The sequence below is a fragment of the Scatophagus argus genome, chromosome 21, assembly GCF_020382885.2.
Source record: "Scatophagus argus isolate fScaArg1 chromosome 21, fScaArg1.pri, whole genome shotgun sequence".
NCBI classification, from domain to species: Eukaryota; Metazoa; Chordata; class Actinopteri; family Scatophagidae; genus Scatophagus; species Scatophagus argus.
In genome coordinates, this window is record NC_058513.1 from 12,322,671 (window position 1) to 12,337,504 (window position 14,834).

A 14,834-nucleotide genomic window follows, 5' to 3' on the forward strand; every position below is an offset into this window, starting at 1 on the left:
AGAGCGTCTGATTGGAGAAACACTTAATGCTCTAATTATTCTTGTTTAACGTCTATGGGTGCCACACCTTTGTGTTTTAAAACTCAAAGCTTCTACCTCAACAATTGCCAATGCCATTTTCATAATGTCCATTAATAAAGCGTGGCATTTTTATTTCATTATTTTGTCTTTGTTTGTGTGAAAAGGAAGGATGTATAATGAAAGGTTTTGGAGCACTATAAAAAATAAACAGTGTGGTGTTTGCAGGAAGACAAACCCCAGAACAGAGTGTACTGTATCTCAATACTCTAAGAACTATGGCAGCACTATGATCTAAAAAGTGCAGGATTTCATGAAGATATCTGGAAAGTGTTGTGACGAGCCATTGTGGAACCACAAGAGTAAATATGTAGTTTGAGATGGGTGAACAACACTAAATTAAAGACCAAACTTGTGGGATCAGATGGCAAACCCTGTCAAACCTTATAAACCAGTGGATAAATTTGGCTACCTAATGTTTGTGCCCAGTGTGTTTGTTGAATTTGAGAGCTTGGCATATATAGTAATTAGTCTGGTTGAGGAGTGCATATTCCCTGTGTGTCTGTGTTCTCTGTGCAGATGTACCCCCTGTTTGACCCGCAGACACTGCCATTTCAGGTTGTGCATCTGAGCGGAGGGTTGGTATCGACAGCAGAGTAAAGGAAGGGGTCATGGATTAAAGACGCGGGGCGAAGCTTCCCCACCAAACCACAAACACAGCCCCAGCTGGTGTGGACCAAGCCAAGTGTGCGGGACCAAGGCAGGATAAACGAGCATTGTTCTTTGCTAGCCCCACACACAGTGGATGAGACGGCCGACAGTGACACAGGGTCAAAGGGCATGTGGCCGAATATGGCTGGAAAAACTGCCGGGCCCAGTAGGTACTGAACACGGTTAAGCCACGGCCCACTTCTTTAACACCAACCAAGCTGTGAAGGAAAAACATCAAAAAAACAAGCCACACTAGTGAACGATGAGACTGGGTAGAACTAAAAAACCTGTCCGCTGTCGCAGAATTTGACACACTCGAGAAACTCGGTTAACGGCAGGATCATCTGAGACATCTGAATCAAGATTTTTAAGCAGAGAATGTAGATTGTATTTATGAATTTGTGAATGCAAGTTACAGAGAACATCAAAAGCGAGTGGTCTGCGTGCGAACCTTCCTTGACTTGAATTATTAAATCTGTCGATGTCGCACATGCCAGCCACCCCGCGATTATAGTGTAAATTGACAAACTTTTTCAAAACTACAACGGAAGCCACAGAAAGCTGGTTGATACTTCAAGAATGAGCTTTGATACATCTCTGAGGAATACACTCTGCCTCAATAATGTGGTGACTGTCAGGAAGGAAGACAGGAAGAAAAAAAAATATGCTAACTGGTTAAATCTATTTAAGATCCCAATGAGCTTTTTTCCTATTTTAAGATAAAAACCATCCTTGATAATGAGGAAAAAAAAGGAGTTTGTGTGTTTTTTTTGGATGGTTTATTTAGAAAGTCATATTATGTTTTTTTCTTCCTTCTGCACTCCTGAATTAAGAACTTCAGGAGGAACGCTGACGTTGTTTATTTTCATAGACCCCCCGTCTGTTTGTGTGGGGAAAAAAAAAAGAAAAACACACCACCCACCCACCCAACACACACACACACACACACACACACACACACATCCACAGCGATACACAAATTTTCTTCGGGAGCAGAGCAAGGAGAAGCGGCGCCCGATCTGTCGCCTGTACACACCTCTCTCTCCCTGGCTTGCCTTTGATGTACTCCCGAAAATGTCATCAGGCGTCAAGGAAAGAGGGTTTTTTTTTTTCGACCCCCCACCCCCACCCCACCCTCCCAAACACACAAACACACATATCCACCCACCTCGCATATGAGCAAGACAATTTGCTGTCGCTCACTCATCCTCGCCACTATCTTGAACCCACCGCCCAACACCACCCAACTCCTTCCCAGCCCAATCCTAAACAGAATACGTACCAGTTTCTACTGCTATCTGGTAGCCGGCTTCCAGTCTACGTGATGACCTTTCCAGCTTCTCTGTGTTGTCCAACAGATGTGCTCTCTGCAACAAATGGAGAGAAAAAAAATTCTGGTCACGAAAAAAACCTGATTGAGAAGGCTGGGACCCATTTCAAAGAAACACATCAACACTGTCACCTAAACAGACAGACCACATCCACAGCGACAACATAATACAGCCAGGTTGGCAATAACCTTCATGGATGACAATGTGTTATATGCTGATGGAAAATCAAACATATGCATGTTGAGGCTGACAATGTAAGAGGTGCTGCTGCCTCATCTTGGACATAAAAACAAGAACTACTTTCAGGGTTGTTGCCTCCTTGTATTGTTTCACAGCACAGCCTTCAGCTGGTTGTGCAAATTGAAATAAAATAAAGTTTTATTTGAAGCTTTAGAGTTAAAAAAAAAACAATCGTCTGTAGGTGATGGATAGTTGAAACCACAAGAGAATTTTAAGACACAATGACCATTTATCCTCTCAGGTGTAGACAGTAATGTAAAATGTAAAGTTTAAGATTTTTTGAATAACAATAGTAATAATATTGATAATTCTAAACAATGATTGATGATTCTTCAAAACAATCAATTTACTAAATGTGTATAAAATGAACATCATTATCAAGGTGCTAAATGTTATAATTAGCCTTAACAAAAGCATCAAATTTCTTTTCTGCTTCTTGTTTGTCCACATTAAAAGACCAAAACAGTATTCAAGATATACGAGTTACTGCATCCCCCCTTGGCTTACTCACAGATATCAACAATTGACAAGGCTGCCCATTGAAACCACGGAGTTCACAAGAATATCAAGTAAGCACATCAAAAAAAGATGTGTTTTGTAAATAATTAAATGGGCAACTTTATCTTTTTTTTTTTCAAAGTGGATGTTTATGAGTATCAAGGTGTGAGGCAGAGCTTGAGTATCATGTGTACACATATCAGCTGATGGCTGTTCCTTAGATACCAAGAAAATCAGTGGTTTTGGCTTCTTGTCTATAGCTAAACAATTCATGTCTGACAAGCAAGGCAAGAAAAGATCTGATCTGTTGACAGACGGCCTTGAGTTCCATCTTAGGGACTCAAACACAGCACTGTACCATTATGGTTTTATTTCACAGTGTTCACATGTCCAATTACAGCCCCATGTATTAACAGCAATACGTATAAAATATACAAGCAGTGCTATGAAAAAAGTAAAGTGTTTTCTTATATCAAAACAGAAATCAATAACAAGCGACCAATGTTGCATACATACAAAAATGTATACTAACCACAATGCATGCTAATCTATGAGAATTTTGTGTTGTTCAATGTAATGCATGCTTTACTATCCTGAATAAAATCATTCATGGGAAACTGAATTTCATCTCAGCTAAAAGCCACAGGTAGTTAAATTGTCAGTTAGTGCAGGAAATCAATTTTTAAGAAAGAAGACAGTTTTCTTGCTGGAAATACCTGCTGTAGTATTTCTAATAATACATTTAAAAAAATGAATGTACCAGAGTGACTTAGCAACTTTCACTGATCTCACTTGCTTTGGTTAGGGTTGCAGTAAATTGACAAAAAATGGCAGTTACTGTAGAGTTTCCTATTAAATGTAATGGTCTTGAGGAAAACATGATTTTAAAACATATCCTAAATATCTGCAATAAGTTTGATTCCGTGGCTCTGACCTTATATACTAACATAATTAACACGATTCCCAAGATCTAATACACTGTGTGTCTCATTAAAAGATTCTGGTGCACAATGTATCACAAGGGGGTTAATCATAGAAGCATCCTTTGTTTCAAATGATGCCTGGATTTATGTACTCTCATTTCATCTTTATGGTTTCATCTAGCAGATTTTAAATATTGACCAAACTGTTATTTTGATGACTGATCAAAAATTAAATTGACTTTTCCCTTTTTCCAAGTTGCCAGTCAAACATTTAGGTGTATTTAAAAGAAGACCTTCGCTAATTCAAGTTTTGCACTTATTGATTCCATTACATTTTAAGGTAGTCAAAACCATAACACAGTCTATCACATTAGAAAGAGGCAGGGTGCAATCTCAATTAAATATATTGTTAATCTGTGCATTCAGTACAAGTTTCAACAATCCATCTTACACAGAAACTCACACGGGCAGATCCAAACTAAGTCCCAGCTTTATTAAATCCAAGCTGCGATCAGTTGAGAGGATCAGAAGCAGCATACACATGGAAGACTTAAATGTTTACTCGAATGTTGTTGGTTTTGATGGCCTTTCTAATATGCTATGTTAAGAAGCTGATCAGATGTAACATATTTGACACTCAAAAACAACCCGACGAATGACAACCGCCTCTCTGACAAGGGTTTATGCCCATCACACGAGCGAAGGGGACAGGGGGAGAAGTGAAATCTCTAGTTTTGGTTAGGCTGTCAAAATGTGTACCAGCTAATCACTCAGAGGAAATGAAAAAAAAAAAAAGTCAACGACACACTTTTCAAAGTTTGACAATAAGAGGGATGGGAAAAGAGCAGGGAGGAGAAAACTCCCTCTGAACTCTTTTCTTTCCCTCGCTTCCTTTTTCTTCACACCGCTGACAGATGTCATTTAAAATTGCAGAGATACTTTTTAATAGTTAAAGGGAGGGCAGAGGGAGGATGGAAGGATGGGAAAATGAGTGGGTAGGTGGGTGGTAAAATGGGCTGTGATTGAGAGAGACGGTGTGCGGGACAGGGCGCAAGGTGTGGTGCGTTTTTGGTGAAGGGTGTGGTAGGGGTTTTCATGGAGGGGTTACATGAGAGTGGAACTGGTTTTGGCACAACCAGACATGGTGGCAGTGTGCATGTGGGAGAAAATGGATACCAAACCTGGGTTATAATGAGCCCCTATGGATCAGAGGGGACGTATTGACATGCAATGCTTAAGCTAATACACCTAGACCATGGCTGCAGTGCCTGTGTGTGCCTGGGAGCATGAGGCAGCCAGGGATACTGACAGAGTAGCGCACTCCCCGGGTTCTTCAAAGAGCTCAAGTGATTAGTATGTTATCATTACCATTCGAAACGTGATTTTCCTATTCCCTCTCGGCAAAGGTGACACGTCTCGGGGAGACGGCCGGCAGACTCACTGCGATGGAAAGCCACTTCAAAGCTTTCTCTTCCTGAATTTCTCTCTCTCCCTCTCTCTCTTCTCTCCCTTGTTCTGTCTTCTTTTAGGGCCAAAGGGAGGGGAGTGTGTGTGTGTGTGTGTGTGTGTGTTGGGGGGGGTGTGGCAGTGGCAGTGTATATGTGTGTGATCATTAGAATAATGCACCCTGAGTTTGACAGTGACAGAACCTGAAGGAAAGGGTGAGAGTTCAGTCTCTAAGAACGTGGTAATAGCACACTGTGATGGTCCTAATAATGAAACAATCCAGCCATGGACACAGGATGATACCATGGAAAATAATGAATAGGAACATGTGAAATTAAAACTAAACATCCTACAGTATGTAATCACAACTGAGGCTGACAGAGAAATTATGTCAACAACTTAATCTAAAATTAGATGATGTTTTTACTTATCGGAAGGATAATTTTGGTCCAATATGTCACACAAAAACAACCAAAATATGAATGCACCAATCAGCTATGGTAATGTTCTGCAGTTAGCAAGCAAAATCCCAGACATACTTGTCAGCATTTTTGCAGAAGGAAATGCAAAGTGGCTGCCAGCCCCCACTGTGCTACAACAGGATACATATCAAGGCTTGACCCCTGTGATTCTGATATAACCATCAGAAACCTTCAAAATAAGAAAAAGACACTCACAGCCTAACATCTATTTAAGCTCAAATACCGGCTTGCAATTCAGATCTGCCATGAGTCTACTTAAGAAAAACTAAGGATCTCACCTAAATAAAATCTGATCGTCTCATGAAGCATTCTAGCAAAGGGTTTAAATACAATATATGATAAATACTGTGCATCACTGAGTGCACTGGTGCTCCCCCTCGCACCACCACCACCATTTCTGCCTATGTATGTATGCCTTTTCATCTGACACCTACATTTTGAACAAAGATCTTCTTAGGAACCATGAAAATGATGTTTTTTTGTTGTGCTTTTTTGCGTCAAGAAACACTCTTCAGTTGTAAGTTATTAACAGGGAGCCCCAGAACAATGCAGCTGTAGCTCAAAAGAAATCTCTCCCCTCTTCTTTCGCTCTCCTGCCTTTTTTCAATATCAAACACAGGCGGTTACTATCACCATTTTCCAAAGTTCAGATGATTTCCTTATTATTTCAATAAGGGTGGGGGAGAGTCAAAGTGAATAATGATGACAGCTGTGATTCAGACTGACTGTGTGATCTTCTGTGCCGTTTGTTTGGGACTTGTAAGACGAGGAATTACAAGTGTCAAACAGCTGTGAATATGGGTGCTAAATATTTAAACATGTTTTTCAGCTGAAGAAAAAAAAGTATAGTTTTTTTTAAAAGCAAGGCTTAAGTGTGTATAAGCTGTACCAGCCTTTGATTCAAATGCAGGAAGAGTAGAAGGGTTGAAGACTGCAATGTAACAGTGCAGTGGCGAAGAGGGCGCAGAATCATGCCCTATTACACAGATCAGGCTATTCCAAAAGAAGTGGACAGGTGAAGTAACTCAAGATGTCTTCTGAACCTCAGGCTAGGAATAAATGCAGAGAAAAGGTGGGAAGGAGAAGGGGAAACAAAAGTATGGCGAAACAAAAGAAATGAAATAAAAGAAGTACAGCTAAACAAAAGGGAAAAAAAGGTGACAAGATGGCATCTGGGCCATAATGGTGCCCTGAATTATGGATAGGTTGTGATTATGAGGTTTTCATAAGAATTGAATTACTTTGCTTCAGTTTATCATAGCTTCACTCAAAGACATTCAACAACCTGCTGCAAGTACACCTGAAAATGCAAGTTCAAGTCAGGCTTCAGAGGACAAGCAATACTATCAACAGAAACAAACAGACAAAATATGCCTCTATTAAACGGAAATACGCTGTCTCTAAAACCTGATTTTTAAGATTAAATATTCTATATTTAATGAGTGGAGTGGAGCCGCTCAATTAGAGCATCTGCTACTTGTTACTTTGTTAATACAGATATGACAACACAAGGTCAAAGAACTAGTTTGATACTAGCATCAGTGCCTTTCACTTCACCACCTCAGAGAGAGCAGGGTAGCACAAGAGAATACTGCTCACTGTTGCTAATGGAGCTAGACACAGGAAACTTTTAGGAATAATAAAATAATCATTAATTCCAATTAGCTGAGATTCTTACTTGGTTATATTTAATTCCCAAAACCTTACAGCTACATTCCTAGTCAGCCAAGCAACAAGCCAACCGTGATTCTTATTTCTGCCAGCTGTGGATTGTACCTAACTTTACCTGCTAGACCCAAAACAATATTTTAGGTATCTCAAATTCATAGAATTTGCAAGCTACCAATGTTTGGTACATGAGATTTTCAGGAGATTCGTGTAGATATCAAGATGCTTTTTGACATTTTTATTTGACTGATCTATACTTTCCTTGAGCACCGACACCTGAGTTGACACTTAAGCAGCTTCACTGCACTGCATACAGCACATAGTAGCACAATCTAAAATTCCATATTACAGAACATGAACAGTGAAAAACATTACAAATGTCATGAACTGAGTTTAGTCATCTTTGGCAATGGTGGTGATGTTAATGCAGTGGTGAATGACAAAACAACTACCCTGCAGTCTAAAACACATATATCACTAATGGTAACCTCAACCCAATTTATTTCAAAAGGCAAAGAGCAGCTGATATGACCCCATTCAAAAAAAATTAAGGGATAGTAAATCTAACAAGCAACAGTCCTCCCTTTGAAACTAAGGTGTCGAAGAAATTGTGTTGAACCCAATAACCAAAGCTACTCTAAGCCTTCATTCCCCCATATTTGTCTTCAAAAAGCTATATCAGAAATAATATCTTATCTTCACTTTCTGATATTTAAGGTAGGGGAAACAGGAGAAACTGGGCTTCAGTGAATTCATTATCTTTGGCTTGGCCCTATAAGCTGTTCAATCAGACATGCAAAAAAAAGTGTCCAAATGAGCTGATTTTAATTTCCTACAGGAGAGAGGAGGGCAAATTGAAATTTCAGTGGGACAGCAGAATTTAAATTGTTAGAGCACAGAAGCACTTACCTCTTCTCGTAACTTTATCAACTGCATCATGAGAGCAAAAGAGAGAAAAGAAAAAGATGGAGAGAGTGAAGGAGAGATTAAAAAAAGGCAGAAAAACATGGCAGGAAGAAGATCAGTCATGTGGCTGCGTAAAGAATTAACCCTGACGATTTATCCGTTTGCATGCTTAGCATTTGGAAATCACAAGACAAACACATTAAACGAAGCTAAACACATCTCTCGGGCTGACTTTTTTGAACAAACAAAGATCAAGTCCTGGCGCTGTCACATTACACAAAGAGAGGCAATGGATCGCTCGACTTGCAGTATCAACTAACATTATCAAGGAAGTCACATCACAAAAGCTGATATAGCAAGAGAAGAGAAAAAAGTAAGTAAAATATAGTCTTCAAAGTTACAGTTTTAAATGTTGAGGAAAATATTTTGTATCTGTCGTTTTGCTGAATTCTCTGGAAAAGGATAAAAAGAAATACGTGCCCTTTGGAACCAAGTTGGAGAAATGCTGAGCCACTCTAGATGTACAACTGTTTATTAATGCTGATATGCTGTCAATATTTCATGGAGCTTTTGCATCTCAGTAAAGGTGCATGCTGTTTGGTTTATATGTGGAAAACCATGTGAGGCTTCCATTGTACATACATACAGTGCAGCTTATTATTGGGACAGCCACAGATCATGAAAAATGAATCTTAGCATAGCTATACATTTTTGATGAAAGAGAATAGCAAATTTAAAGTGAAGTAAATAAGAAATGCTTTTCCTATTCCCTGTCCTGGAAAACCTTGCATCTCTGATAATGAATCAGACGTTTGAGTGAGGGCAATAATCCCATTTTCCATTAATTATGCCTAATCACAATTAAAAGGTTGCTTCCCTTGACTGCTCTTAAGCGAGGGCTGTGGAGAAGAAAAGAGAAGACTGGGGCTTATCGTGGCAATGCAACACATTTGGAAGAAAAAGGGGAAGACGAAATTCTTGATTTGCAAGCCTTTTAGAGGTGATTTGTTTTTTAAATCCACATTTCTTGGCTATCATTGAAGGTTAGCAGATCTAAAAGAAATCTCAGGGCCAGCTTCGCCTGTGCTGTGTTTTCTGAGAGATTTTGTGAATCTGGAATAATTTTGTATCATATGAAAAGAGAGAGTTCTCAAAATTTGAATTACAAACTCGATTGCTAACTTTAAGGCAAAAAAAAAAAAATACAGCTAGGAGAGGGTCAAAAAATGATATTTTGGTGTTCAAATAATTCAAACCAAGTGACAAAAGAGTAAAAAATGAAGCATTAGTTCCTACTACAGGCTTTTATGACCAATATTCATCAAAAACTAACATTTAACGTTTTCACCTGTTATACTTACTGATATCTGAAACAATTTCTGAAAAGAAATTTGTGATATAATAATAAACAAAAGAGAAATTTACAGAAATCCAAAGATTTAACGCAAGAAAAAAATGAGAGCCTGAAAAGTTGGAGGAAATGTGTACAATGAATTAAATACTATCTGAACATGAAAATGCTCTATGCCTGAAATCTTAGTTCCTGGCTTGGTTTGTGAGAACTTTAAGCCTGCCCAAAATAAACATCAGCTACTTCACACATTACATTCTCAGCATTTGTCACAGCATTTCCCCTTATAATTTTAGAAGCATTTCAAAAATAGTTCCTGTATCATTTTTGGTTTTTCTACCAATAGAACATATAATGATGCTTCACCTCAATATTGCAAATATGAAAATACTGACGATATCTGTAATGTGGCAGGTAAACAAGTATAATTACATGTTTTTCGAAAGAGCTTTCTTTTCCTTGAAAACGTCGGCAGTATCAAGACGCACTTAAGAGTTGAAACTGTCTTTTCCAACTTAAGCAGCAACTCCCCACTAAGACTGCATTATTGAGGAGGCCAAAGTTTAAAACTACACTGTGGATGTGGTTATTTGGGGCTTGAAAAAACCCACCAGATCCTGCGATCCCTCACCCCAGCTCTGCCATCAGTCAATGGATACCAAACAAAACTTGTTCTAGCTCATTTGTGCTGCCTGACTGATTGCAAGTCCTCGTTGAGGATTTGTTAAAACTATACGAGGGGCATGTTGAGCTGTGGTTCTTGTTTCTTCCTGTTTAGCTTTATTTTTCTTTGGCAACCATTCTTTAGTACAGCCAATGATGCTCACGTCGCTCAAGAGATATAGAGCAGTAAATACAGAACATTGTAAACGTTATAATTACTCCTGCATGAGCGCCTTTCCTTGTGTTTTTGTGATGCCAGCCAGTATTCAAAATTGCACTGCTGCAATTTTTCTGTTATGATAATCAGCAATTTTTTTTTTCAAACAAAAGATTTTTTTTATCCAATACGGAATTCGATACAAGTGGTAATCTGCTTCCTTTGTAGCCTGTAAAATCTGGTCCATGCCGGCTCAAACCAGCACAATCTCTTGTGGCCAAGCCTTCTGCTGTGACTGAAATCGAAACTATTCCGTATAGTGTTCGTGTGTGAAAAATGTGTGTGCATTTGCTGCTTTGTGTGTGGCATCTGTGTGTGTGTGCGCACACCAACATTTGTGCGTGTGTTGCATGCAGAGGAAACAGAAAGAAAAAATGTGCAATAGTAGCCTACCACATTATTAAAAAAACGAGCGATAGTGCCAATTCAGTCTCTGTCCGCATACAGATAACGAATAAATGCCGAACTCTATTAAATCGTCCTTTAGCCATTATCGCAGGGCCAACACGCCATTTTCAGAACTTATGACGATTCCCTATTTACTTAGCTATAAATCCTTGCCATGTAACCAACAGATTTGTGACTGGTAATGATCTGCTCAGCCAGGGCTATATGAAATGATCCTGACCTCTTTTAGATCGTCAGGAATTAAATTGACCGACTTGCCCCGGCCCCCACCATCTTTTCCCCTCTCCTATCACCGCCGTCTCGTTAGATAAAAAACCCTGAAGTTCCGAGTACTCCACTCACAGCAAGACCAAGACAAGTATTATCTCCACAAGTTTTAAAATGAAAATGAGGTAAATGCGGCACCTGGGAGAAAAGGGGAAAATGTATACCATCTATTTACTTTGCTTTTGCCCCCAGAATGAACTCTTTCTAAGGCTTTGTGTGTGTGTGTGTTTTGGATATACTGTATAATTACATTGTTTCATATCAGAGATTATTATTTCTAATAATTACTATGTTTTTTACAATAATTTATAGTGTAAGTTTTAAAGGTTTTGAGTCCTGTCTTTTTTATTTTTTTTTGGGGGGGGGGGGGGGGGGAACTGGGAGAATAAAATAAAATAAAGACTTGTATACAAGAGAAATATGTCACTTACTACAGCTTATGAATTGTATGAAGTGTATCATGTTTGATCTAAAGGTAAATATTTTACACCTTTTAACAGAACTTTTGATTTTATTAATGTTATTTAAATGTTATTTAATGTTTTACAATTTACAACATCATGCTGATGTGAACTGAAAATTAAGAATGAAGCTGTGAATACTGTGTACAAGATGTCACATTCTGCTATCTCTATTTTCCCTGACATGTGTGCATGCATGGAGCAAAGCAACAAAACATTTTATTGTTTTTCATTTGGTAATACAATTACTTTTTGAAAAAATTATATTTAAAGATTTGACAATTGCTGTCATGAATAATAATTCATTTTTAAAAACACTTATTAGAGCAATAAAACAACAGTTTCCAAAATTTAGAACAGAAAAGTCTATCATTCCACAATATTAACTCCATAATGTTACATTTTATTTTCCTGCAATTTTGTTTCAGATGTGTAAATTCTAGATTTATAAATGTTACTTTTAAATATTTTTACATGAATTTTTAATTAAAGGGAAATAAGATTTGAAATGAAATGTGATACTTTTTTTGAGCTTTTCCTTGACAGAATTCTGATAGAGCTCATCAGCGTCTGAAACGTGACATTTCTGACAGCAAATCTCCTTCCAACTTGTATATAAAATGTCAGAGCCACTTTTGTGTCTCACTAATTTGCCAGGAATATGCATTTCAATTACACATCGTGGCTCGTGATACACATGTTTCTAAGATGTGCAGTTCATGGGTCATCATTGAAATGGTAATAGGGAAATGTTCAAAAAAAAAAATAGAACTTTATTTAGCTTTGCTTAGCTGTGAATCATCTAAATATACTGACATAAAGCACGGTGGGACGAAATGTGCAAATATGCATTTCAGTATTCATCTTTGTCTTTTTTCTTTTTCGAGTGTGCATGTTTGCGAATGCAAAGTATTTATTTGCATTTGAGTGCGATGTGATTGTGTGTGCCTTGAGACACAGTAACCCCTCCAAGTTGACAGCCAATTCTAAAGGTAATATATAATTAGTCAAAAGACATTTGGTCATAGTTGAGAGTGGTTGCAAATGACTGGCAGCTGTGCAGGTGAGCAATAGGTAAGTGCGTCGTAGATGTTAGAACGGCGTTTGCTGAATTCGTTGATGTATCACTGTTTTGATGCAGTTATGCATTTATTCAAAGCAATTTATTCAAAAGAGCTTAAGCTGAAAATAATGCAGCATATTTTGGCCAATTAAGATCGCAATTCAAGATAATTGTTTTTTTCCTTCTTCTTTCATTTCATAACTGCTGTGAATGGATCTTTAGGCATTCCTGACGATGAATGAAAATTGTTTGTGGTCTTTATCTATTGTTTATGTCCCTCCAATTCAACAGGCTGAACTGAACTGAGATTCAAACAAAATATCAGTCATCATCTCGATAAACAATAAAACAATATGCTCATAGATAATAGAGCAAAATCATTAAGAAGCCAAATAGAATTTGAGATTTTTGATACATCTCTGATATTTAATAATAAATAAAAAATATGTAGGGGCTCAAGGATCATCTCTACTGATTATTGCACAAAGATATTTCAGTGTGTTTTTTTTTTTATATCAGTTGTCAACAATAAGAGAATGTGCAATCTTATTAATTCTGAGTATCTGCATTGTGCAGGTTTACCACCCTTGGAGTTTAAAGAAAGACCAGAGAACAAGATTTAGCAATTCTGCATGTGCATGTATGTCTGTGTATGTGCGTGGACCTTGATGAAGGATGGAGGATCTATTATTGGCCTAAGTCCACACCCGGCTGGACAACAGCTGTGGGACGGTTGGAGTGGGGAAGCCGGGTATTTGGATTGAAATTTGTGTTGAATTGTGTGTTTGTGTTTAGGCGTAGACGTGTGTGTGTGTGTTTGTCGCTCACAATCTGGCTTTAGCCAGACACTGGTTCCATGCCCTGAGCCGACTCACTGGCAGCCCAGCTTTGCATTAAACAGTGTTCCTTCCGCATGACTTGGTGACAATGCTGTGGTTTCAGCTCTCGATGGCCCCTATGAGGGGCCCACCTCCTCACCCTGGGGGCCAGTCAGCCACCCACACACTGGTGTCTTTTGGGCCCCTGATTAGCACCTCACCTGGTTCTCAGAGGAGCTGGCGTCATCCCCCAGGAGCTCGTTGCGCACCTCATCACTGTAGGCAATACGTGACCTTTTCTGCAGGGGGAGGAGGATGAGGATGAAGGACAAAAAGAAGAAGAAGAGAAGGGAGAAACAGAGCAGAGCAAAAAGAGAAAACAAGTGGAGAAATATGTCTTAGTACTGTTGTTGGTGCAAAAACACAACAGGCATTCCTTAAGCACGAGAGCCCCCTAATGGAACTCGGTGACAAGTCATATGCATGCAGGTTGTGCGTATGTGTGTGAGTGTGTCTGTGTTTGTGCATGTATGTATGTGCACACCGCTACAACACACGTAATGAAAACAAGCATGTCTGGGTTGGGGCCCGTGACTCCCTTCCAAGGTGATCTACTGTACCTAGTGCACTTGTGCCACAGAAGCAGTGGCATAGCCCCCCCCCCCCCCCTCCACCTTGCCCACTTAAACAAATATAAGTTGAGAGATAAAAAAAAATCTCATCTCGTGTGCATGGAGAGGCAGTAGAATGGCGGGACAGGGGATGGGGCCAGGGAGTTGTATTATGAGGAAGTATCACTTGTCAGCACTAAATCTTTTCTGGGGGCTGTCACTGCTGTCATCCCAGTGCAGTGGCAGGCTCTGTGATAACACCAATGCTGAGACTCAGACAGGGAATAATTCATCACCCATTGGTGGCCCATCGGATTTGGGGTTGCCTCTCTCTCTCCTTCTCTCTCACACACACAAACCCTCTCTCTCACTCTCTCTCTCTGTTTCCAGATAGGCTAGAATAAGAGGGAATGCCAAAAAGGCAAACACTCAGACACACACATTTCATACACACTTCAGAGTGTGCCACCTCCGATTGTCGAAGAGTGGGCTGCCGTTGTACCGCTTGTTTACAGACGCCCGACCCATGGAAAAACAGCCTCTTGGCATGCCCTCTAAACTAAATACACACCAGCAGCAGACACAGAAAGTGTTTACTAAGCCTCCTTCACTTTCTCCCCTTGCCTTGACAGGGTTTCTAGGTGGGCTGCAGGAGATGGGCAAAATCAAAGACAAACACCAGCATAAGAACGAAAATATCACTTTTTCACAGCACAAATTCTTTCTATTTTCTATATTTACTTAGTTCTCAA

The 14,834-nt window shown here is 39.2% G+C and overlaps 1 protein-coding gene across 4 annotated transcripts in view; it reads right to left on the reverse strand.

Annotated features, from left to right (window-relative positions):
- Positions 1 to 14,834, reverse strand: part of vti1a (vesicle transport through interaction with t-SNAREs 1A) — a 111,820-nt gene that overhangs the window by 76,155 nt on the left and 20,831 nt on the right. For 2 of the 4 annotated variants that reach the window (XM_046377071.1, XM_046377073.1), the window contains exons 4-6: positions 13,693 to 13,770; positions 8,227 to 8,247; positions 2,012 to 2,096 (exon numbers count right to left, since the gene is read on the reverse strand). In XM_046377071.1, coding sequence (XP_046233027.1) covers positions 2,012 to 2,096; positions 8,227 to 8,247; positions 13,693 to 13,770 — 184 coding nt within the window. The remainder of the gene's footprint in view (positions 1 to 2,011; positions 2,097 to 8,226; positions 8,248 to 13,692; positions 13,771 to 14,834) is intronic. The other 2 variants (XM_046377072.1, XM_046377074.1) reach the window with 1 other exon arrangement.